The sequence below is a fragment of the Sebastes fasciatus genome, chromosome 22 (assembly GCF_043250625.1).
Source record: "Sebastes fasciatus isolate fSebFas1 chromosome 22, fSebFas1.pri, whole genome shotgun sequence".
Lineage (NCBI taxonomy): Eukaryota > Metazoa > Chordata > Actinopteri > Perciformes > Sebastidae > Sebastes > Sebastes fasciatus.
Genome location: NC_133816.1, coordinates 5475740 through 5500470, shown reverse-complemented (window position 1 = coordinate 5500470; position 24731 = coordinate 5475740). Strand labels below are relative to the sequence as shown.

The 24731-nt window shown below is 41.5% G+C and overlaps 1 protein-coding gene across 1 annotated transcript in view; it reads right to left on the bottom strand.

Moving 5' to 3' along the window:
* Nucleotides 1-24731, bottom strand: part of col25a1 (collagen type XXV alpha 1 chain) — a 178312-nt gene that overhangs the window by 77722 nt on the left and 75859 nt on the right. Inside the window, exon 3 of the mRNA XM_074624605.1 lies at nt 3084-3128. Coding sequence (XP_074480706.1) covers nt 3084-3128 — 45 coding nt within the window. The remainder of the gene's footprint in view (nt 1-3083; nt 3129-24731) is intronic.

Here is a 24731-nt window from a genome sequence, read left to right as displayed (position 1 = left end):
CTTAAAAGAGGGAAGCTGGATTTGCAGAAGGCTTACAGTGCAGAATGTCCCGTCAAGGGGTGAATTTTTTGCAGTCATATAAATAATGGCTCCTAAATATTTTTCAGTTTTTCTCCTGTGGAACGGGTACACAGAGTTTTGACACTGGGCTCCAATAATGCAGCACAGTGCCATCAGATTTATGTGTTTTGAATGCTTCTGTGAGTTTCACACAGAATATTGTTTTTTTCGTGCTTGCCAACATATCCAAACAGTAAATGTAGCAGAAATAACTGAGCTGTAATTGCATGCTAATATGCAGAATCACTTTTAGAGCATTTAAAGTGGCCACATTTAAAATGACATTCTCTGTACAGAGACTTCTAAAGTATTGCTTTTGTAAAGCCAATTAAAATGCCATGAATATTTTTGTGGAAGTTGCACATAACTAGATAAAAAGCTGTAATAAGCTGTGAACACTGCTTCGCTGACATTAACCCTTTAAAAACGGACCTCCTGCGGGCGGACGTGGGAGGTCGCTGTTTTGCATGATCCTGTTTAAATCGACCTAAAATAAATATAGCTAGAGCATTCATTCTTTTTGCAGTGGAAAGCCAAGGCTTCCGTCTTTCTCGTCAACGTGTTGTATGCTCGTGATGATGTCATTACGTTACGATACATGCGGTACAAAACGCAGTGACAACGTGCAGCGGCGCCAGATTTCCCCACTGGAGATTGCTGTTTGCATGATCCTGTTTAAATTGATGGAAAATAAAAATCATAATAGCTAGATCATTCAGTCTTTTTGCAGCAGAAAGCAGAACATAACAATACATAACAATTCTCAATTATTATGGTTTATTCACCTATATAACCTTTTAGCTTAGGTTGTACAGATTTTAGAATTTTAAAATTCCAAGGTAGGCATTGGTGGACCATTTTCTACTTCAAAGGGTTAATAAAACAGTCTCTCTGGCAGGCGAGGCCCTCTTTCAGGTAGTCAGGTTTGTCGGATTTGACAACATACTTGAGCCTTGTTTAGTACTGTAATTTGGGCTATTACACAGAATGCTAAGGCCTGTCATCCCAATTGTTCCCCATTGTCTTCCCTTAGACCGCTGTGCCTCTCCAGTCCAGACATTGTGAGTGGCTTATGATTGCTCGCTTGTTTCCAATTGATTTGTCAAGAGGAAGCCATTCACATTCTCCACATTTGTTCTGGCTGACCAGAGAGAGAGAGAAAAAACTGTCTTAGCACAATGGTGCCATTTGAAATACGCTGGCATGATGGATGTTTATTTGAAAGTTGAGCGCTGTGTAAACAAAGGCTGGCGGTATTTTCAGATCTGCAGCCAACCAGAACATTGAACTGTTGTCTATCTGTCATTCGATTTCTCTTTTTTTTTTCTTCTCCATCTTCCTTGGCTTTCAAGTCAGGCACTGGATTACTGTAGTATTATGTGAATCAGAAAAACAAACAAAAAAGGAAAGGCAGAGAGGCACTGATCCGCATCTCAAAATGCTGAACATGGCCACAACGGGATTCAAAATTCATTTGGCAAAATCAAAACAATGAAGGAAGTAATAGAATCTTTGATACTCAAATAACAGCTGATTAAATTTGATTCCTGGGACTTTAAAAAGTAGCGGCTGGATTTTTTCTCCCCTCACAGACACAGTGTTTGTTTCTCAGGCTGTGAAACCAAACCGCTCCCTTATTACCCTCCCTCGCTCAAAATTGGGACCTTGCTTTGCCCCGTCTCTCTAATTCCTTTTTACAAGGGCAGTACTTTTGTTCCAAAGCACTGGCTGCGTGCGCTCTGCTGCAGCCAAACGCTGCCACACTCCAGAGCCCATTATCACTCTCACTATCAGGTGAACGGAGTGTGGACGCAGCTCCTTGCCAAGTTACAGTGCAGTGCATGTTCTCGCTGCAAATTCAATTTGTTGGTGACGCGTCTGCGGGAGTGTCACCGCACAACGTGTCCTTCTCCTGGATTACTCCGGGCCTCGGCCCGCGCCAAGTTTGTTGAGTCAGCTCAGGAGAGAGTGTGTGGGAGGGAGGGAGGGAGGGAGGGGAGGTTGGAGAACGCATTACGACAACTTGTTGCTGAATTTGTGGAGGCACACAACTATTATATACATATGCAGAACTTAAAGCAGCAGTGGGTAGAAATGGAGCAAATGTGATTTAAAAAAAGTTGTTTTTATAAAACGGTCACTAAATCCTGACAGTATGCATGAGCAATGCATGTCCTCCGATGTCCTCCGGTGCTCCTAATGGCATCAGCAAGATTTCACAGACTGGAGGAAAACAACCAATCAGAGCCGAGCTGGAGCCTTGCCGTCTCTGAGCAGCTGTCAGTCACTCGCAAACTCTGATCAAACGGTCAAACTAGGCAGAGCTGATCAGAGCGAGTGATTGACAGCTGCCTCCGTTGAATGAGCAACCAATAGGGATGCTCTCTCTTTCTGAAATGACCTGTGATTGGCCAAAGTCTCCCGTCACAGGCGAGATTTATTAAAGCCTGAAAACAGAGCCATGAGGAGGAGCAGAAGTCTAGTTTTCTCTCAGAACACTTGAATTACAATATGCTGAAAGGTTATTATGACATTTTTGCCCAATGATGCCAAAAAAACATTCTGCAGGTTTAAGTACATCATCGTGTCGTGGTTCAGCATATTAGTTTGTCTCAAAACTCAGACACGGACGTCGTCAGCTTCAACAAGTTTGGGCATCACTTTTTTCAAACTGCACCGTCTCCCAGTTTCACTGTGAAAAATCTAGTGTTTCTATAGCGACTGAAGCTGAAACAATCCGAGCGAACACTGAAACCACCAGGCCACAAATTGCACATCTATAACCTATTTTGGCCTCCGAAGATATACAGTGTACTTTTACATGATTGTAACTGCAGTATGATTTGCTGATGTCCTCCTGAATTATTCCTTGAATGTTTCTGGATTGAGACAGTCAGTGATCTCTGGCCACACACACACACACACACACACACACACACACACACACACACACACACACACACACACACACACACACACACACACACACACACACACACAAAAACACACACAAATGTACATACCAGGTTCTCCATTGCGGCCTCTTCTTCCTCGCTTTCCCGGAGGTCCTGCGAAAAGAGAAGAATATAATACAGTAATTTAATTGTCTTTTTGTTTGTATAAGTTTCATATTCTTCAAGTATTCTCCCAGTCTAACCACCCCCACAGCAGGACGAGGAAGAGCCACTGAAAAATATTGCCTTTGGACTCCAAACACCTAAAAATCTCAAGGTTCATTAAGTATTTAGGCTCTATTTATACATAACCTGAGGTGGAAAAAGGGAACGCACCACAAAAGTGTGTTTCATGCTGTCAACAATGTTTCTTTTTCTCTCAGTCTTTCCTTTCAGCACGGATGCCCTGGCTTTTAATTTGTTTATCTAGACAGTGTTTTCCTGTTTGCCATTTTCCTGTCAACACTATCAATCTGCTAAAGCACAGCTGGAGGAGTAAAACAATTACACGCTTTGCCGGGTTTTACATGTTGAAGACTTGACTGGGTCGTATTGTATGCAGGTAGAGTTCTCAGTTTGGAAACTGGGAGCATCTCTCCCAAAATGACCTCTTCCTCTCAGTAATACGTGCAGTCTTTTCCTGAGGTTGGCAGCTGGAAACTATTTTTCAGGCAGTGGCATTTTGTTTGCTCTCTGCCCCCAAAAAAAGTGTGTGCATTCACAATTTAGTCAAAGGGTAACGCTATGACTTTTAGACTAGCTGGAAATTAAAAGTTGAGCTCTTGTGATTACACAGAAGTACATGCATGGGGACTCCATTTGAAGAAGACTTGTCAACTTGCAGTGGAATGGATGATATCTAGGAAGGAAAATTGCTCTTTCCACTCAACATGAAAGGAACTGTCAAGATTGGAAGTTAACGTAACCAAAAGGAACAATCTTCCCTGTCTGGTTCTGCATCACAGAAAATATCCAGATCCAATTTCAGGCAGCAACAATGCTGTGAAGAGTAATTATGCAAATCGTTTTGAAGACTCTTTTGACCCCCATACCGCCAAAGAATAGCATTTTGTCGTCATGTTAGAGGTTCAAAAATAATCACAGTAATGTAATGGGGTTGGTGAACGTTTTTGAACAGACTGCGAAGCTCACCAATAATTGGCTGGGTGTCAAAAGTTGCTCCAAGGAATGACTTTATGACACTGGGCTTTTATCAGCAGCTAAAAAAACAGGATTAAAAGTACAAATCAATCATACTAATGACTTCCAACACCCAGCCTCTTTCTTTATGTTTCAGCATGTCATCTAATAAACCTACCTCTGTGAATAAATCCCTCTATAGAGTGCTGCAGGAGTCCTAAAACCCAGAAATGAGTTAGCAATTTTGCACTTCCGGGTCCCTTGTCTCGAAGTCAATGTTTTTTTAATGTTTTTTTCATTAGTTGCCTGAAATAAGGTCACTTGTCTTAAACATGCAGCCGCTGTGTAGTTTGTTTATAGCCTGACGTTAGCTTTTTACTAGAGATGTTCCGATACCATTTTTTCCTTCCCAATACCGATTCCGCTACCTGAACTTGCTGTATCGTCCGATACCGAGTAACGATCCAATACCAACGTGATAAGTAAGGGATACTGTTGGGGTTTCTTTCCCCACAATGACCAGCTCGCTGTACATTACCTGCTTATTACACGGCTTCTTACTTTAAAAGTCAATAATTTGACACAAAAGAGGTCCGCCAGAGTCCGAGATCAGAACAGCGCCCATAGCAACGGTCAGTTATACATAGCAACAGTCTGCTAGAAAGAAATAACAGACCATAGAAAGCCTTGATTGACCAATCAGAATAGAGCATTCAACAAAGCCATGTAATACAGTAAATGATGGTATCGGATCAGTGCATAGACTGTGTACTCTGGTACGTACTGGTATCGGAACAACTACACTTTTTACACAAAAATCATAAAAGTGGTCGTGTAAGTATCATAAACGTGTGTTTGCCACAGAGTTTATTTTCTGCAATAATCCAAAATCCAATGGAAAAATCCCATTGGCTTTTTGTCAAGGGACCCAGTGCAATGCTAACTTCCTGGTTGGCCTACAAAAATACATCATGCGTGCAGCACTCTATAAGGAATGGGAATAAAAGTAACAAAGTAAGAATAAAATAAATAAGAACACTGCCTTTTACGCGGTGTTTGGCTGATTTAGGACACTCCAGATGTGTTACTGTGGCGCAAAATACAGGATTATGTTGCACAACTCTTAGTCCTCAATTTGATCCCACTGTTTGGCTCGGCTTCAGCCTCCAGCCCTGCTCCTATTGGACTGTTTCCAGGATAATGTCAGGCGCTGCCAGCGAAGGGTCCGGGCCCAGTTTAAAGTATGTAACCACAGGTGGAGTTTGACTCTCACTTTACAATGATTCACATCGACCCTGGTTTCTCCATAGGTTCGTTTTTTAAGGCTTTAAAAGAAACAGAAGGGGGTTTACTGCGCTTGGCAGTCACTTCATTATTGCTCACTTTGAAATGACACTTGACACCACTGAGAGGAATATTCTGTGTGACGATACGACATCCTCTTGATTTTGGTGGTATATTTTTGACAGCTGCTGAGAAAACGCTCGCCACATGGGAGCCGGTGGTCCAGATAAAATACCCAACGTTATTTTCAGATATCATCATTATTTACAATATTCATCACAATATTTTCATTCTGATTATACACTGTAAGGAGAGATTACCATACAAACCAACTGTAACATTGAAGATATTTGTAGAGATATGCCAACAATAACGCTCTAACGTTTCAGTTTGATGAAGCACAAATGAAAGAATAACTCAGTCTATCAGGATCATTCAAAAGGAGTTTTCAGATGTTTTTTAATCAATCCCGACAAAAAAAAGAGAACCATTGTGAGGCCTCTGGTCGTAAATAAAATGAATCGGACTCAAACTGGGTCCTGAAGTGCTGAGAGATCTTAAGCTGCCTGTCAAGGCGAAACATCATTCTTGCTCAAAAACATTGTATTTGGCCCGCTGTTTTCTCACAGCATCCCAAGTACTGTCATGGAACAGTGGTTTCAGAAAAAAAAAGCCGTGGCTGGGAATTTCATGATGAGGGTCAACAATTATAAACACTAAGAACTGTTGAAACCTTTTCACCCTTTTCAACAGCTTTTGAGTCTGAAAGTGAAATAAATCAAAGCGAACTTGATGTTCATTCAAATGTTTGGTCAGACAAAAGTTTGCGGTGAGACAAATCAAAATGGGCCCCTGTAGTGTCGTGTATTGTGTTTTTACATTGTTTTATTTGGTGGTTCCTGAAGTCAGCAGCAGAAAGCCACTTTATAACACAAGACCAGAGAGAAAAGGCATCAATATGAGTGCTGTTTGGCTTCACTTTTAGCCATGCTGGATGTATGGCTCTATGGATGGCAATGTCAACCACTTTGGTCCAGATTGAAATATCTCTACAACTATTGGATGGATTGTCAAGAAATTTTGTACAGACATTCATGGTCCCCGGGGGGATGAATTTTACTGACTTCGCTGATTCCTTGGCTTTTCTTTTACTGCCACCACAATGTTTACATGTGGTTTTGAGTCAAATTGGATGAATTGTCATGGAATTTGGTACAGTCCCCCTCAGTAGCTGTGTTTCCATTAAATTGTCAAGCGAATCTTAAGCGAACTTTTGAAATGTCGCAGAAAAAGAAATGGCGCGTTTCCATCAACTGGTTTGGAGCGAACAAACTCGGGCATAGTTTAGTCAGAAGTTGGCGCTATAGGCTCCATGGCTGTAATCCGCCAGTAAACAAGAAGAAGTAGAGGTTGCTCAATGGAAACAAAACAAGTCATCTTGGCCATCTATCCATCTACGAGAGAATACTGGAGAGAGGTCTTCAGGAATTTGTTTCAGTTTTAATAGTTATTTCATGTCAGCCAGTATTGGCGATGTTTCATGCTGTCCAGAAGTCGAAGACAAGCATTCACACGTTATGGGAGGATCCGAGAAGACGCCGACAGTGGAAACAGCTGATCGGTCATGCGAGGTAAATGTTCGCTACGCCAGAACTTGTTCGGCAAAGGACGTTTCCATATCACATTTACCACCTCAAGTGAGTGTAAAAACTTCTTTTTTTTCGCAGTTGAGGAAGTTTTATTGAATTTTTCCGTTTCCATTCAGCTTTTCTAACGCAATACTTCAAAATGTGAATGAAAATATATAAATGGAAAGTTGGAAACTGTGAATTCTGACAACTTTGGTGATAACTTAACTCCTCAACCAGTGCCATCACCAGGTCAACATTCAAATTTGTCCAAAACTTTCCAAATACCTTCAAAACTAATGACATTCCCATCAGCCTCGTCTGAACTTTGTGTTCAGTGCAAATTTGCAAATGCCAGCATGCTAACACGCTAAACTAAGATGGCGAACATGGTAAATATTATGTTTGACTTGTCGTTGTATTCATAGCATGTTGATGTTAGCACTGCTATGTCTAATTACAGCCTCATTAGCTGCTAGCATGGCTGTATAGACTCAAATACACAAATATGTGGCAACTCAAATTTAACTATGATAAAAATACATATATGATACATGTTATAATTACATAAAGAGGCTGCCTACATAGTCACATCTTAACAGTTCAACACGGCTAACACCAAATGACACAAGACGCTGGACTACACCATTATAAACAGCCAACGTTACTGACTCATTTGACATATGGATATACTGTCAACACATCACACTGCAAATCGGAGTATTGACCAGTGAATATGTAAGATTGTTATACAGCCCATCAATAGGAGGTCATTCATTTGAGAGCAGTGATTTTTTTTTTTATCAGATAAAAGTTGACACATTGCTCAAATACAATGAACCATATAACTTCTCAAACATCGGCATTGTATATGTTAATATGATGGTAACAGATTGTGATGTGAACGGCACCAGGTTAGCTGTGAGAGCAGCATGGAACCATCAGCGCAATGTTTTCGAGTCCCAAATTGATTCATATCCTGCTTTCTCAGCAACAGTAAAACAACACAAGATTTCTTACAATCCCACAGAATGTTTTTGTCCAAAAATACTGATAGAAGTTGTCATTTTAATGCTATTTGGCAGAAAAGGAATACCATGTAATTGGCAGGATTGTGAAACATGCTGTTTTTAAGCCATGGTTGTATTGTTTTTGAGTACTTTTGCTCATGTTGTTCATTACAACATTATTTCAAAGTTACGGGCTGCTTGACATAATAAACTTCTTGTTTATACTTCATGCATTTGAGACACAGTTGCATTTTAATGCTACCCATCATCCATACAATATTGATTGGCCCTGAACAGCTAGCAGAACTGCACCTCTGCTCTATTTCTCTTTTTCCTCCAAATCAATCAGTTTCAAAGTGAACCAGAGCCGGACTGACTCATTTACAAAACCAGCATTGTTTCAGGGCTTGATATACATAATCAGACCTCTCGCTGGTTCTCTCGCAAAGTAATACAGCTATTCCTCAGAATACAAGTTATGCCAAAAATAGCAAACTGGGTACCAGCTCCAATCTCCAAAGTAAATCAGGTTTGAAGAGAATTGGCTTTAGACTTCTCAGCATGCTTTCTACAAGTGAGATATAGCTTGCATTGTTAAAATGTCATCAGATGAAAAGTGAAACTTAAAGGGGAACATCGCCCATTTTCAAAATTCATACATGTCATTCCTATATGGTCTAAGGCAGTCTATAGATATTAGTAAACATGAACAACTCTCTCCCAAACCCCAAAACTAGAGTGCTAAAACTCTAATTGGTGATGTCATCAAGAATAAAATGTACATAGACAATGAATAAAGTGGTGCAGGAATGGGTCCTAAAACCCGGAAATGAGTTAGCATATTAGCACTTCTGGTTTGCTCTTCTTGAAGTCAATGTTTTTTTTTTAATGGGTCTTTGGTTAGATGCCTGAAATAAGATCTGTGGTTAACACAAGCTTAGGAGATTTTAACATTTTGTTCCACAATATAAAATACATCAGTAAATGCTTGAAATACTTGACTAATTTTTAAGCTTTTACGTGTCTTAAAAAAGGAGGTTGCTAACAAGTGGCTAAATGAAACTACAAGACATCATCATGCCGACTCGTCCGCCGGTACAGCCTCGCTGTGTATGCTCCCGTTCATGCGACTGCGCTGTAGTTTGTTTGTAGCCTAACGTTAACTTTTTACTTCTGACAATTTGCTTAAAAAATCATAGAAGTGGTGTTCATTTGTAGAGACTACATCTTATAGAACAAAACATGTAAGTAAATGTTTGTTTTCCGTAGAGCTTTTTTTTTTCAAAAATCCAAAACACAATGGAAAAATCCCATTGGTTTTTGGTCGAGGGAACCCCTGCGAGTCTGTCATCCCTGCACCACTTGGGAAAGATGTTCTGGATGACACTGAAAGCACCCAGAGGAATGTTCTGAGTATACGGGTACATGTTCTGTTTCACAACTGACAACACTACAATAGAATAAAGCTCATTTGGGTATAAAAAAGAAAACAAACATTCTGTGGGTTCACAGTCATTATCTATGGAGCTGCTCCAGACTATATACCCTATGACATCCAGTTTGAGACTTACTTCTCTGGTTTCTGACTTTGAGAGAGAGTAGCTCATGTTCATAAATATTGATTGAACTTTTCCTAGACCATGGAAATAACATATTGGGATTCTTAATTTAGGTTGTGTTCCCCTTTAAAATGTGTTTATGACTCCCAGCTTGCCGTGTTCTCAATGTGCAAATAAAATCAAATAATCAGAACAAGTAGACAGCAAAACCTACTTTTAGTTTTTGTTGAATGAAGATTCAAGTAAGTTAATGGTGTATATTAAAAGGATACAGTGTTACAGTGTGCGCATCACTGAACCAAAACAACAATCACACATTTTGAACGCAAGAGGCTGCACTTTCTACTGACCATGCAACCAACACCTGCAGATCAACTTAGCGCTAGACACAGAAGGATTTCATGTTTGATTCACTACACATTTTCCACGGTTAATTTTAAAACTATTTTCCCTTGCTGTCATGCTAAATTGTAAACAGCCAGTCTACTTCATGGATACCAAAAGCGTTGCATGCTGACCTTACTGTTTATATACGAGTCATAAAAATACAATGTCTAGCATGACTGTTTGGGAGAAACGTCTCGGCGGTACAATAGTTCCCGTGCCAATGTTTTCAGAAACTGACATGAAATTGTTTTGCTGGCGTAAATTTGACGCCTGGCGTCTTTGAATGATTTGGTTCTTAAAATGTCCTGCAGCCTTTTTAGAGACGGCCTAACTGAGTAATATTCGTTTGTATGCTGTTATATAAATACACTTTGCTTTCAATTCCCAGTTGAAATGTATGACAATGGTTTTGTCGTGATTGTCAGTTTCCATCATGGTGTAAAAGTACTGTAGTGTCTGCTTCACTATTGTGTTGGAAAACAGTTCAATATCTTTGAAAAGTAATTTAAAACATTCTTAAATTGTCTGCCTTCAGTTTCACCACTGTCTGTCTACATCAGGATTAAAGGGATACAGTATATTGGGCCATCTCAAGGTGGCTCCCAACTAGGCTCAGAACTTGGAGCTTTGGTTGACTGAAATGTTCGGAATATTTCTCAAAAAAATCTGATGATCAATGTCTTTACAAGTATTCCAAGGATTTAAGAAGATTTAGTCGAAATGGACTTTAATATAGTCCATTGAATCCCACAACATGGATGGATGAGTTTATTAAACCTGGCAACACTTGGGTTTCCAGGTCAACGGAACTAAAGCTGCACAAAAGCTGGCTTTCTACTGTACAATCATTTGTTACTTTACAAGTACATTTTTGTGGAAACGTCTGGCAACGAGGACAACAATTTCGATCCAACATCCTTATTACTCTGCATGACAATGAATAAATCACTACATAAAATGATAATTCATGGAACACTGGGTCCACTGTCCAAGGGGAAAAAAATGGAAATTTGACCACAATTTCACAATCAGCCTCATCCGTAAATGTCACTGTTCTCGTCATATTCAAGGGGATGCGTATTGTTGTCAAAATATGAATTGCAAAATAAAACAGCTTACACAGAGAGCTTCTCCGGCACAATGACTTTGGAATATGAGCACGTCTTCAACAGAATTATGTAGAGAAAATGCCAAGACTGCGATTTTACTCCCCTCAAGAGCTTATGGTAAAACCTGACAGACAAGAGTGAAGATTACTTTTAAATATTAATAATTTGTGTGTTCAGTACAAACGATCAGTGGTTCACTACCTTTTTTGGCAGACGTACGCCCACAATCCTGTCAGATTAGTAACTCAAGTACCCCTTTCCTTGACACCGCCATTTGTTTCAACCATTCATGCATTACTTATCGCGATCTATCTCAACTATTTACTTTTAGCTATTTCACCATTTATTATTTTCAGGTGCATACTTGTATTTTGGGTTTCTACTAGAATATGTTTAAATGCTTTAAGGTTCTGTTTGAGCTCCTCCCGAAAAGCCCAGTCTGCTCTGATTGGTCAGCTGACCCACTCTGTTGTGATTGGTCAACCGAACCAAACTCTTCTGACTCTGACTCTGCTCCAGCTCCGCTCTAGCTAGCATTGTTTGAGGGTGTGCAAAACTAACCACTCGGAAGCTATTAGGCAAATTTGTTACTTGGTGATATCACCACATTAAAGGTCACCTATTATGCAAAATGCACTTTTCCATGTCTTTTAAACATCAATATCTGTCCCCAGTGTGTCTACAGGCCACCATAGTATCATAAAAGACCATCCTCTCTCTTTTTCTCCTCCTCCGTTTGTCCGGAAATGGGTGCAGAAAAAAAAATCGCTTTTTTTCCTTCTCTTCTGACGTCATTAGAGAAATGCAAGCCATGTAAGGGTTTCCTGGTCGAACCAGAGAGAACCTTCAGTAGCTGACCCCGCCCCACAGCGCGTCACTGTCTCTCCTCCTCAACCTAACTTGAGCAAAGTCTGCAAGAATCAGCAGAACAGTCTTCATGTACTCCCATCATCTAAATATAACATGTTCTTTCACAAAGGCTTTATGTAATTACACTGTTTAAACAGATGATATTTATATATTATATATATTTGATGTCATGCATGTAGCAGAGTACAGGTAGTAAATAGTGACTTGTAAGCAACACAACACATTTCTGTTTCACAGTCAAACTTTATTTGAGTTGACAGATGACAATATTAATTATTCACAGCATTTGTAATCATCTCACCTGTTAGTTAGTTATGTTAACATGGTACAGGAGAAAGTCTTCAGCTCTGGTAAACTATGGTAAGCTAAGCTCCGGTGGTCTGTAGTCATGGTAACACAGAGACAGCTACTATTGTAAATAATATACCATTACTCTGATCTTCCATACATTTATCTTTTAGCAGAAATAATGAACTGACTACTGTTTCACATCTTCTATTTTCCACCCTGATGGTCGCTGTGTTTACACACCGTCTCATAGCGGTAGCATGTAGCTAACCCCATCTGCTTTCAGCTATCTGCTCTCCTCTGGGATGATTCTGTCGGTCATTTCTCACAGATGGATCTGTAAAGACAGACGTAAAACAGAGTGTATGTTTACGGTTTACAGAGTTGATGCATGAGGTAAACACTGAGCTAACTAACAGAGATATAAACAGCATTATTTACCTGAGAGAAACCGTCAGGAAAACCTGGAATCTGGACCGCAGATGTTCATCATGTGTCGCCGATTTCTGATCAGATTCCTCCGGTAACGTGCGCTGGGTGAAGTTTCTGGTTTATAAACTTTAAAGTGGTTTATAAGCTCTATTCTAGCTGCCTCTCCCTCCACTCCTCTCTCTCCACTCCTCTCTCCAGAGCTTCTCCGGGAGGGAGGGGGAGGGTGACGCTGTTGTTGTTGAGGAAGTTTGATTGACAGAAAACGCTGACCAATCAGAGCAGAGTGGGAGGAGACAGGCTGTGAATCAGTGGTTTTCAGACAGAGGCTGAATTAGGCTCTGAGGCAGGCAGACTCAGGCTGCAGTATGAGAAGAATAAAGGGTTTTTTGAACATTGCAGCATGTAAACATGTTCTAGTGCAACATTAAAATACATCTATGAACCTGGAAATGAGCATAATATGTGACCTTTAAGGAAGAAAAGGCGGGACTTCAAACGTGGCGTTTCAGGCAGTTCAGGAGCAGTGTTTCTGTGGCGGAGAGTAACTCCCTTTGGTGTGGACTTTCTAACTTTGCAGGCCTTTTACATGCACAAAAAACTATATAACACACTAAAGGAAAAGGGATAACGCACAAAAGCATAATAGGTCCTCTTTAAGTAACTGTTTTAACTTCTTTGCTTGCTTGCTAACTAGTTTTCATGCACTCTCAACAGGTGGTGTTCAGGTGTTACAGCTGACTCCAATCACACATTTTTATCTTCTCAAATTAGTTGAGCTACTCCACAATATTTCCCCGGACCCCAAAGCAATTGCAGACGTACCAGCTGGGGTACAAGTACCCTTAGTTAGAAATCACTACAGTAGTTTATTCTTCTCTGTATGCGCTTAAAAAGGTGGATGCTCCCGATTTAGCTCATTTATGTGTAGTTTACGGAACTACTCCACTGACCTCTGAGGTCGTGAGGTTACAAAAGTTAACTTTAAATTAAACTCCATCTGTGTGTCTCCGGAACAAACACCCAATTCAAAACTTTAGGAAGTCGGTCAACAGATAACAGTGCGCGGAGATGAGGATCTGGACTGTGTCTCCACCAGATTCAAACTCATCAGTCACGGGTATTGTTGAGAGAAATAGGAAAGTACCCTTGAACCTGTGACCCACCAAACCGGCTCCGGAAAGGAAGCCCTTGTTGTTCTCCAACTGACCTTTTGACTATTTTTACTAATCCCTTAACTTCCTCAAACCCTCTCAATTTAAGAGAGATGAAGGAACAGAAACCAGAACAAAGACTTTCCTCTCAAACAACGAGTTTCCAGTCCTGCGCTGGCACTTAAATTACCATATTGCTCTCTAGATGTTAGTAGCTTGAGTGGCGGACTGCTGATCTAAAGTTAGTTCGCTTGACCCTATTAAGCTCTATATGCTTATTTACCATAAGAAAAGCACACAATCAATTTAATGGCTGTCACAACTTTGAAAGAGGTCAACTGAAGGTCCACACAAAGGCACCCAAAAGCTGTTCTGATGCACATAACATAAACGTTTGCCTCTGGTAGGATATTTTTTTTCCAAATGCAAACATGAGATATTTGCGATTCACTTCAAGTCAGCTTCACATTGTGTCAGTGGAAGTTCAACTCCTGGAAATTAGAGGTAAGTTTCCACATTCCAGGAATCTGATACAAGGAGCAGACTAACGGCATGGTTAGCATGTAATGTCAAGCAATTTCAAAGAGCAACCCTATTATCAACCTTGCTTAACGGCACTGTGGTTCTTTAACTGCCTTTAAATAGGAGCCATGCTGGTCGGATTATTGTTCTTGCAAGCAAAAAATAAATTGAGGATTATAACACAAAATAGTATAAAAGTGTGTTAACCTGTTTAAAGCTACCAGCCTGTAGTGCTAAATCAAGACTTCTGCATGTTCTCTATATGGTTTTTGGCAACGCGATATAAACACCAAATTCTGCAGAAGAATTCAGGGGCTATTTCAATTTTCCCATGACACACATTTGAATCCGAACCTGACCTAGAAAAACAAAGTTCTAAAGGGTATTTCACATTATTCCCTGATTCTGTGGCATGTATCTTCATTATCCGTATTTCCAACAGCACTTAACTCCAATGCAACCATTTCCTGAATAAATATGATGATTATAGCCATTTCCTAAATAATTCTTCCCAATTATATTTAATCTCTTGCCCAGTAAAGAGACCATTGTGTCTGATTTTTACATTTACTCATTGTACTCTTTTGGTGCACTTATTTTGTCACCACATAATATCTTCCGTATTCTCAATAGTGCACACACACACACACTGCATCCACCCAGTTTAAATCCTGATTTTCCATTTTGTGAAAACATGCAACAGGCTTCTAACGGATTTCCACAACTTTCTTAAAGAGCATCTTTGTATTTAATAAATGCATCGTTATATGTAGATCGACATGTGTTTACGTTGCTACCCAAGAGAGTATGATTAGTTAGCTGGGGATTTACAGTGTGATTTATACAACAGCCGTAGAGCAAGACATCTCACTGATTAGGGGCTGAATAAAACCTAACGAACAGTCATGAGGGGTAATGAACAGTGACGCCCGCTCCACAAACTCTAATGAAACTCAGTTCTGCAGTTTTCAATTACAAGGCATCATGAAAATGGAGTTCTGATACAATCGAGAGTCCATGCCAGCATTGTTATCATTATGTTAAAGTTAAATTCTCAGCACCAACAGGACAACTTGTTAATGTCAGATAGTCCCGAGACACCACCCAACAGGAATCTGAAACTAATTACACGAAGCGGCATTCATTACGACGCAGAGAGCAGCAACTGATTAAAAAAAAAAATTCTAAATTTAATGACGCATTACTTTCTGCGAGCGCGTCTGTGTGTGTGTGTGTGTGTGTGTGTGTGTGTACACTCAGTAGTGGTCAGAGGATGCTATCAACTTGAAATGAATTAATTTTCTCCACCCATCCCTGATGGATACGGCAATTTGGTGCTTGTGTGTGTGTGAGAGTTTGTGTGCGTGTTGTCCTGCGCTGTGTTTGTCCAGATGCCAGTTATCAGTTCATTAAACCACGAGTCAATCCATTACGATGCGAGGAATTTGTCTGTCGCTGCAGGCTCCATTAACACTGCGGCAGGCAGATTGAAACGAGTATTAAAAATGCATCTCTCGCCACCGCACCGCCAGAGTAAAATAGACCAGTGTTGCACTGATTGCAGACAATTTGACTGTTTTTGCACTTGAGAGTCTCTGCATTGATTTAGGAGTTACAGTCCTGCAGTGGACTTTTACACCTAAACAAAGGCACACTCCCACTCATACACTCTTAACACACAGTTTCAGGGACTGAAAATCATTACAGAACAAGCGTCTCTTCTCTTTGTAAAACGCACACACACACACACACACACACACACACACACACACACACACACACACACACACACACACACACACACACACACACACACACACACACACACACACACACACACACACACACACACACACACACACAGAGAGACACGCTCGTAGAAGACAAATGACATGAATACGACTATGGCTGGCAGGCGCGCATGGATCATCTACGCTTTTGCTCTGGTTCAGTGTCAAGGCTGGAACGCTCCTGAGGAGGAAGCGGGGCCTTTGAGAGAGCCTTTTCATCACCTTCAGAGATCAATGTGTTTTCCTCTGGCAACGGGCTGAGTGCTGGGATACTTGAGACCCACCCCGCGCGCTACACACTGCAATTATCCTCCCCGCAGTACTGACTGCGGTCGTGATGGAAGCAGAACACACTCCCTGATGAGGGGAGGTCAGTAATAAGCCAATCGATTGGCCAAGTCCCATCACTTTGTGCTGCGAGTTAAATTGGCGCGGGCGGCCATCCTGACGGCTCTATCAGAAAGCTCAAGATGTTCCTAGTAACATAACCTACGCTTGCATGTGAGAGGAGTGTGAATTTTGGGTAACTTTCTAATAGAAATTTGAGATAATTTCAAGTCTTGAAATTGAAAAAGGGAAACATAAGGATGAGCCCAGCTCGGCTTGGCCAGGCTGAAGTGTAATCCACAGAGAAAATTAATGGTTTCTGTTGAGTGTTAACCAAATTATATCTTGGCAGACACTTGTGCATGCACAGCAGCTTAGGAATCCACCAGATAAATACAACCTAATTTGATTGTCATGACAAAATGGCCATCTAAAGCCAATAGTCTGGTCACCTTGCATTGAACTATATCGTTTTCCACATGTGCTCCGAGAGAGCCGCTAGGTGTTGGGAGCATGTTAACAGAAACATCAGCAACCGATAGAAAGGTCTCTATGCAGGTGTGATTTGTGGAATCTGATTTGCACCAGCATGCGTATTAAACACTGAGGAAGGGCCAAGACCAAGAGTCAATTAATCCACTCAGCATATGCACGCAGAGGGGAAAGCAACCTCAGCCTAACCTAGCATTGATCAGCTACAGTCGCGGACTGATTTAAGCTTCTGACCGGAGTACTCTGGTAGTCAATCAATATCTCTAATTAGACCTTGAAATACTGAGATGCAGATGCCAGCAAATACTGTGCTTAGATTAGTACTGTAAGATAAACTACTGTAATTTGATCATCCCGGATTTATCCTTTTTGAAAAGTGACTCGATGGAAGAAAGTGCGGACACGTGGCGAATCGACTCCTTCCTGGGGATCAGCAAACAGCTGCTTTTGAAGCCGATCGAGGGTGTGTTTTTGGCGAATATTGTACTGGGCATACTGATGGCGACATGCATAGTATCACATAGACCCGTGTGTGTGCCTTCTCCTGCGTGCGCTTGGGTTGCTGAAATAGTTTCAAGAGCATATCTGGTCCCTGGAAGAAATCTTGAACCGGGGATGCCAAAAGGCAAATGGGACATACAGTGCATGGTTAGCATCAAATGATCCCTCTCTTGTTCAAGTTCAAATGAAATACTTTATCTGTGTTTAAGGCTTCTGTGGCTATTGGATGTCACATTGAAATCATGTGTAACCCTATACCTGCTGCTAACGGATGACATGACTGCTGGCTGACCTTATCATCGCCAGGGGATGTGAGAGCCAGTATGCGCGGTGTGCGTATGTGTCTGCGGTGTGTGTGTGCGGATGGATTTAGAGACGCAGGGCTATATAACATGGACCACAGGGCCCCCAAACTGCTCAAGGACAGTCATCGCAGTTCCTCAACCGAGATGAAGTTACTGGAGGAAAGCCAACTGCGCTCAAGTCAGAAATGGTATTACACTCCTCGACTATTTCAACAGGCTGGCACACAGTCCTCTCTGTCCGAATAACTATACACTAACACTGCTGGTGCACCTAAAGTAACTACATCTTTAAATATTTGCATTATATCTGGTGCTTCTTTGGGGTTACGCAGAACAAATACCATGTATTTTCATAGAGTATCATATACTTTCTTCATGTATTTCCTGTAACTTCATATGTTTTCCATTCATACAGTATATAATTGTGCACCGTATTCCATGTTGTTCATGTTTGTGTTGCAATGATCCTTTCCCCTCATTGTAATCCTCTTTGTTAAATAATAATAAATATATATATATATATATATAAAACAAACATTTTCTCACTTAACTCTGGTGGTATTTTGGTCTGCAGATAGTGTTGGCTTTATTTGAGGGTCTATAGGGAGAAGTGAATGAGCGAGGAAGTGATTTCAGACACAGCAATCAAACGGTCATGTCTAGATGGTAACCCACAATTTACGAAACTCTCGCGGTTATGGTTAAGATGGTTAAGGTTAGGATAGGTCGTCGGGCAGCGAGTTTATTGAGAGTTTTTGCAAGTTTTCGCAATTTGTGGTTTACCATCTAGACATAACCCAGTCAAATCTGATCAAACCACTCCCACACAGTCCTAATGAAGCAGAGTTTTTAAACTCTTAAAGGTGCTAAATTCGAAATTCAGAGCATATCTATTGCCTCCACATGGCGTCTCAACATGGCGACGACTGAGCGGGCACTATGCTTCCGCGTCCACCAGGACCGCATCATCAGCTGTATGTGTTGCTGTGTATGTTAACAAAGCACAGAGAAGCTCAGATTACAACACACAGAGGGGAGAACTTCATCCTCTGCTCAGGTAGACATTACTCCACTATATCTTTACATAGCAAATACCTTTAATAAATGATGACTAAGGATGTTTTTCTTTTGTTTGCTTACTCAGTTATGAATATTTGATGTTGTTTTAAGCCAAGTTTCAGGTTCAGGTGCTTTAAAGTGTTGTTTTTAATGCATAAACCTCAATCTCAACACCTAGACAAATAAAAATAAAATATACCAGCATGGTAAGACACCACAAAAGCCTTTAGAAAAGACCTTTGATCTAAACTAATACTGATGCTAACCTACAATTTCACTGGGGTTTCCATCCGCTTTGATCTGTCCTCTATGGTTGTGAGCGCAATATTGTTTTTTTTCTCTACACTTAACTGTATTTGATCCCCGCGGCTCTAAAGGGCTTCACTTTCACTATATCTTTCAACTTATCAGCCAGCCTCGGTGGTCTGAGGCTGGTGTTTACTTGAGCATTGCATGACCTACGTTGGATTATTCCTGCAACAGTTTGAGCACGCAAGCGTGACGGGTACAGGCTCTTATGTCATAGATACCCTATCTTGTCAACAGCGAAAAGGAAAATGTATGATAGAGAGGCTGCGATGAGGAGGGGGGTGCGGAAGAGGAGCCGGGAAGGAGATCTCTTAGTAGAATAGAGGGATGAAAGATTTAAGGGCAAAATGGAAAGCAGAGAGTCTGGAGCGGAGTGTTTTCAGTCTGTTGCGTGAAGTTGTTGAATTCACTGTTCATATAAAACTCCTCAGTCAGGGCAGATGTCACGGTTGTTACACTCCAGCAATGTGCGTTGGACACGAAATGACAGCAGAGGGATCTTTTTATCATTTCAGATGAAAGAATGAATGTAATTTAAGTCTGGAACTAGAATTCCATCAAAATGAAAATGCTCCACTGAGCTCTCAAAACTGCCCATGCTAAAGACAAGTGCCAATTTAGCCCTCTGCTTGGCACAGGCTGCAAAAAAAAAATACAATCCAATCTTTCCATTTAGCACTCCAGCGGGTAGAATAATGGCGCAGTATATGTCACATCAGCTGTGGTATTATCTGTAGGTATAAAGAATGCAGGGAGGCCTCATCTCTCCACACCAGCTGGTGCTGTCAGACTGAGATGGGAGGTTGATGCTCCAGTAGGACAGGTAGGTGTACAGTTACCACAAACGACATCTGGATATCAGAACGACCAATCGCCTCCCTCTCACGAACCTATATAACATGCACAGTTGGTGAAAGTGCTGGCAGGATAAACGTGATTACCCATAACCCTTAGTATGTTTGCACGCACGACTAAAACGCATCAGACATTAAGTGCGCCATCACAAATCCCTTAATAAGACTGATAAAGATGACAGAATTTCCTGGCTTCCCTGAATGCACTAAATAAACTAAAAGCAGCGCAGATTCGCTCTGTGAGAATGCTGAATGCTGTGAGTGTCTCCCAGCCCTTCATGGGTCCTGAGTGGAAACGAAAATAAAGTGTCATCATCGGGCCGTCAGCCCTAGACTCACAGAGTCAGCCAACTCCGAATTTATCTTCCCAACCCAGGAAACCCCTCTGCAATGTGCATCTCTTTCAGTTTCCAAGAGACATCTCCAAAACAACTAAATCAAAATGAAACACTCTTACTAGAAATGATTACAGACCACAAAAGTAAGGCAATCTTGCCACTACTGACTTGCAATGATGGCTTGTAAGAAAATATAGATGCATTAAGAACACAACACAAGCAGTATGTACAGAGCATTTCTGAGTGGAAATGAATTGGTCGGGAAAAGCCAAAATTCCCTGCAAATGAACAAGGCTGCCGTTTTTCTAACCTCTGTCAATGTTTCCTTTTAAAGCCACTGCACCTTCACTTACTTTTGTGAGCCGTTAATTCCCTTTAATGAGGGCATTTCTTTTTCACAAAGCAATCACAGTTCCTAGCGGGACCTTCCTCCGGAGCTGAGTCATAGCCGACAACAAAAGGCTTTATATATATATATACCTTGTTCGTTTTTACTGCGGTTCATGATGTAAAAGCAATTTTGCTGCATTCAGTCAGGGGAGCCTTATAAACAGGTATAAAAGTTAATTCACTCCTCTTACCTTGTTGTTGAAACATTTATGCAGCATTTGTTCCATGGAAATTGCACGAAACTACACACATTACTGCTCAGGCTACAAGTCAACTGATTTACACTGAAAATATCAGACCACCAGTTGTTAGTTTATGAAGTACTTTCCCCTCTTTTCCCTCTTGGGGCAAAGTCGTTATTATTAAAGGAATAGTTCTGCATTGAGGGAAATGTGCTTTTTTGCTTTCTTGCTAAGAGTTACAGTATCTGTAAAGTAAATGTGAAGCTACAGCCTGCAGCCGGTTAGCTTAGCTTAACATAAAGACTGGAAATAGAGGGGAAACAGCTAGCCTGGTTTTGTACAAACTTTGTCCAAAGTCCACCTCTAAAGCTTCATAGCTATTCCTACGGACTATTTATTGGCCAGGCACAGCCACTACCGCGACTCTCCCCTGGTTGCCTGGTAGGGTTGCCAACTGTCCCGTTTGTTTTTCCAATACGGGACCTCCCTTGTCCCGTATTGACTGCTACTCTACTCTAATCTGCTGAGAGCATTCTTACAGACCCTAGACCTGATACAACAGCAGTAGCAGATGTGTTGATCACTTCATGGGTGAGATCACCTCATCCAATCACAGGCCCCCTTATGCGCATCAGTATATATGCGCCAATTCCTGCAAATATAGATAAACCTGCAAAAAAAGTAAAAACCTTTGCAGATACAACAAACAATGGGAAGCAAAAAAATACGTGGGTAAAAGCCCTGACACACCAAGCCGACGGTCGGGGCTGTCAGTGAGCGTCCGTTGGCTTAGTTTTTGCGGTGTGTCCCGCACCGTCGGCTCTGGTCTGCCCATGTCAGAGGCTTTTCGGACGATTCAGCGTGTTGAATCGGCGGCTGAGCCCGTCGGTGAGAGAAATCACTCTGATTGGTTGTTCAGCTTAAGCGAATCAGTCCACGGAAAGAGAAACCGAAGTGAGGAAAGCAAGCCAACAAGTAAAGTCATCTTTGTCTCATCTGATCATTCCAATACATGGATATTTTCACAATGACATAGTCATCTGGAATGAAGCTAACTGGTGAGTGAGAGTGGTGTGAAAATGGTCAGCAAACGCTGCTTTATTTCATGTACGTATCAAAACAACGGTTTGTATATCCGCAGTCCTCGGTCTTCCGTTTTCCACTTTTGAATGATGAATACAGACTACCGCGACCTGCTGGTGTGGAGAGTTATTTCCTCTTACGCAGGCGCAGAACGTACGTGCTGTAGTCTTTGCGGTGCGTTCAAATGCAACTTGTCGGCCAAGACAAATGCAACGAGAGGCAACGCAACAGTCGGCCTTCATCCCCGCTAGTTCTTCGATGTCGGCTTGGTGTGTCTGGGCCTTCAAGCCCGTCAGCGGTGACTCAACGAAAGCCGTCGGGAATTCGCAATTGGCCATGGAGGTGAGAATGACTTAACTCAGCATGCTTCCACCACGCTGCATTCTTCGTGACCTCTATACTGTGGAAAATTACAAAATTGTGGCAAATGTAGCCTTGTATCTGTACCATACGGTTAAACAAGGAATCACCTACAATACAATTTTGTGAAGAAGATGCTCTTGGGAAGAACGAAAGCTGAGATGATTACAATGAATGTTTAAGGACCAAAGACCGCGCAAGATATTCTGGATGAAACCTGTCCCCGACCGAAGGTGAGCCTGTGTATTTCTCAGTTGCCGGCGATGCCTCAAACAAGGGAAATAGAAAAAGAGATGTGATGGAACAAGTGATGAAACTACAAATGGCACACATCAAGCTCTGATGAACTGTCTGGAAAAGCATGAACTGGATATTAGCCACATCACATCACGCCATGCAGCAGATAATGCCAATGTCAACACCACTCTGTTTACCAGTTAATGAGCAGTGCCAACAATCGCACACTGAAAGCTAATTGCTCAGCGCACATAGCTCATATAACACCTGCAAGCACGCCCTGCGACCAGCTGTCGGTGGATATTGAGCCACTTGTTGTACAGATCTACATCATGTCATGTAAGGACTTCTCTCTGGCTGTGCAAAAGGACAAAGGACTACTATAGGAAAAGGATATTTATGGAAAAAAATAGACTTGGTGAGTCATGATTCCCCTCTTACAGGCAGATATGAGAGCCGTATCTGACTCCGCAATAAAGGGAATACGTGCAAGTAAAACCATCGGCGAAGACCGTGAACAACGGCGCCTGCTGCTTTCATGCTCGGAGACATATCAAACGCAGGGCACACGCCACCATGCAAATATAATCACAACATCTGGAAAGCCTAACGTAATATGAGGAAAAACATTAGAGTAATTGTATTAACCAAAATATTTGGGACTAAAGAAGATACTAAAGTGACAAGCTTGCGTAAAAATACATAAAAGAATACATATGTGACAAGCGGGGGCTGGAGGACTTTTTCTGTGATTAACAAAGAAATACCAGACCCGGTAACACAATGCCACATGAGAAATAACTGGAGGAGATCTTTCGTGATCCCTTGAAGTTCCAAAGAAAAGACAACAAGGAGTGTTTTGAAAGCGTTCAGGCAAAAGTACCTCTGCATCATGTTTCCTCCCCGTGTGTCAGTCAAACTGACCAGGTCAAAGGTTAAAGGAAGAGGACGGGGGGGGGCTCATCCTCCTGGGACGATCTGTAATCCTGACCTGTAGTTTCAGGTGGTTGGAGGGCCACAATAAAGCTGGTGGTGGGGCCCGGCTCTTCATCAGTACACATTGTTCTTATTACGGGTGTGATCCTGAAGGGTTTTAGCAAAGAAGCCGCAAATACCACGGTGCTAACAACTGGCCAACTCCTCAGCTCTGAGGCACTGGCTGCCTTGGAATAAACATTCTCCCCCCTCCCACCCACTACATAGGTTTACAGTAATATATATGTTTTATATAGTATTTATATAAGCAGCTTTTATAAATATTTAACCAAGCTTTTCTATGATTTTACAGGAATTTGGGGAAAAAGTGATAAAAAGCAGGTTTGTAACCAGAAGGCTGTCAATTTAAATCTCCAGACAGTCTGTGAAAATACAGTATGTGTGTAGAAAGTAAATGAGTAACGCTCTCCCCTCCCTCACTGACTAATTTCAAAGTTCCCCCGAGCGAAGCACTTAACCCCCGACTGCTCCAGTGGAGCTTCTCAGGAGCCTGATAAAGGACTGTGGTTTTACTGGGAAGCTCGTAGGTGAAGTAGACAAGTTGCTGACAAAGAGCGAGCATGCTCGGTCGATTTCTCTCTAGATAGGATATATTTATGTAATTTACTCTGAGTGTCAGTGAGGGTCACCTACCTCCATAGCAAAGCAATAGTTCGGGGAAATACGCTTATTTGTTTCTTGCCAAGAGTTACATGAGAAGATCAATACCACTTCCATGTCTGTATACCAAATATGGCGTTAGCGCCATCAGCTAGTATTAAGTTGCAGTTGCAGTTTTAACTGCAATTTTTTGCATTGCGGTTTGCGTATAAATTAGTTTTGTGTGGATTTTATTAACTTTGGACAGAGCCAGGCTAGCCGTTTTTCACCTGTTTCCAATATTTAGGCCTTTGCTAAGCTAAGCTGGCTGTAGCCTTTTATTTACACGATAAATATTAGAGTGGCATCAACCTTCTCATTCAATTCTCAGCAAGAAAGCAAATAAGTGTATTTCCCAAATTGTCGAACTATTGCTTTAAAGGGGCAGTTTGTAAGATTTGGCGGCATCTGCAGATTGCAAACAAACTGAAGCTTCTCCCGTGTGCCAAGCGTGTAGGAGAACTGCGGTGTCCAA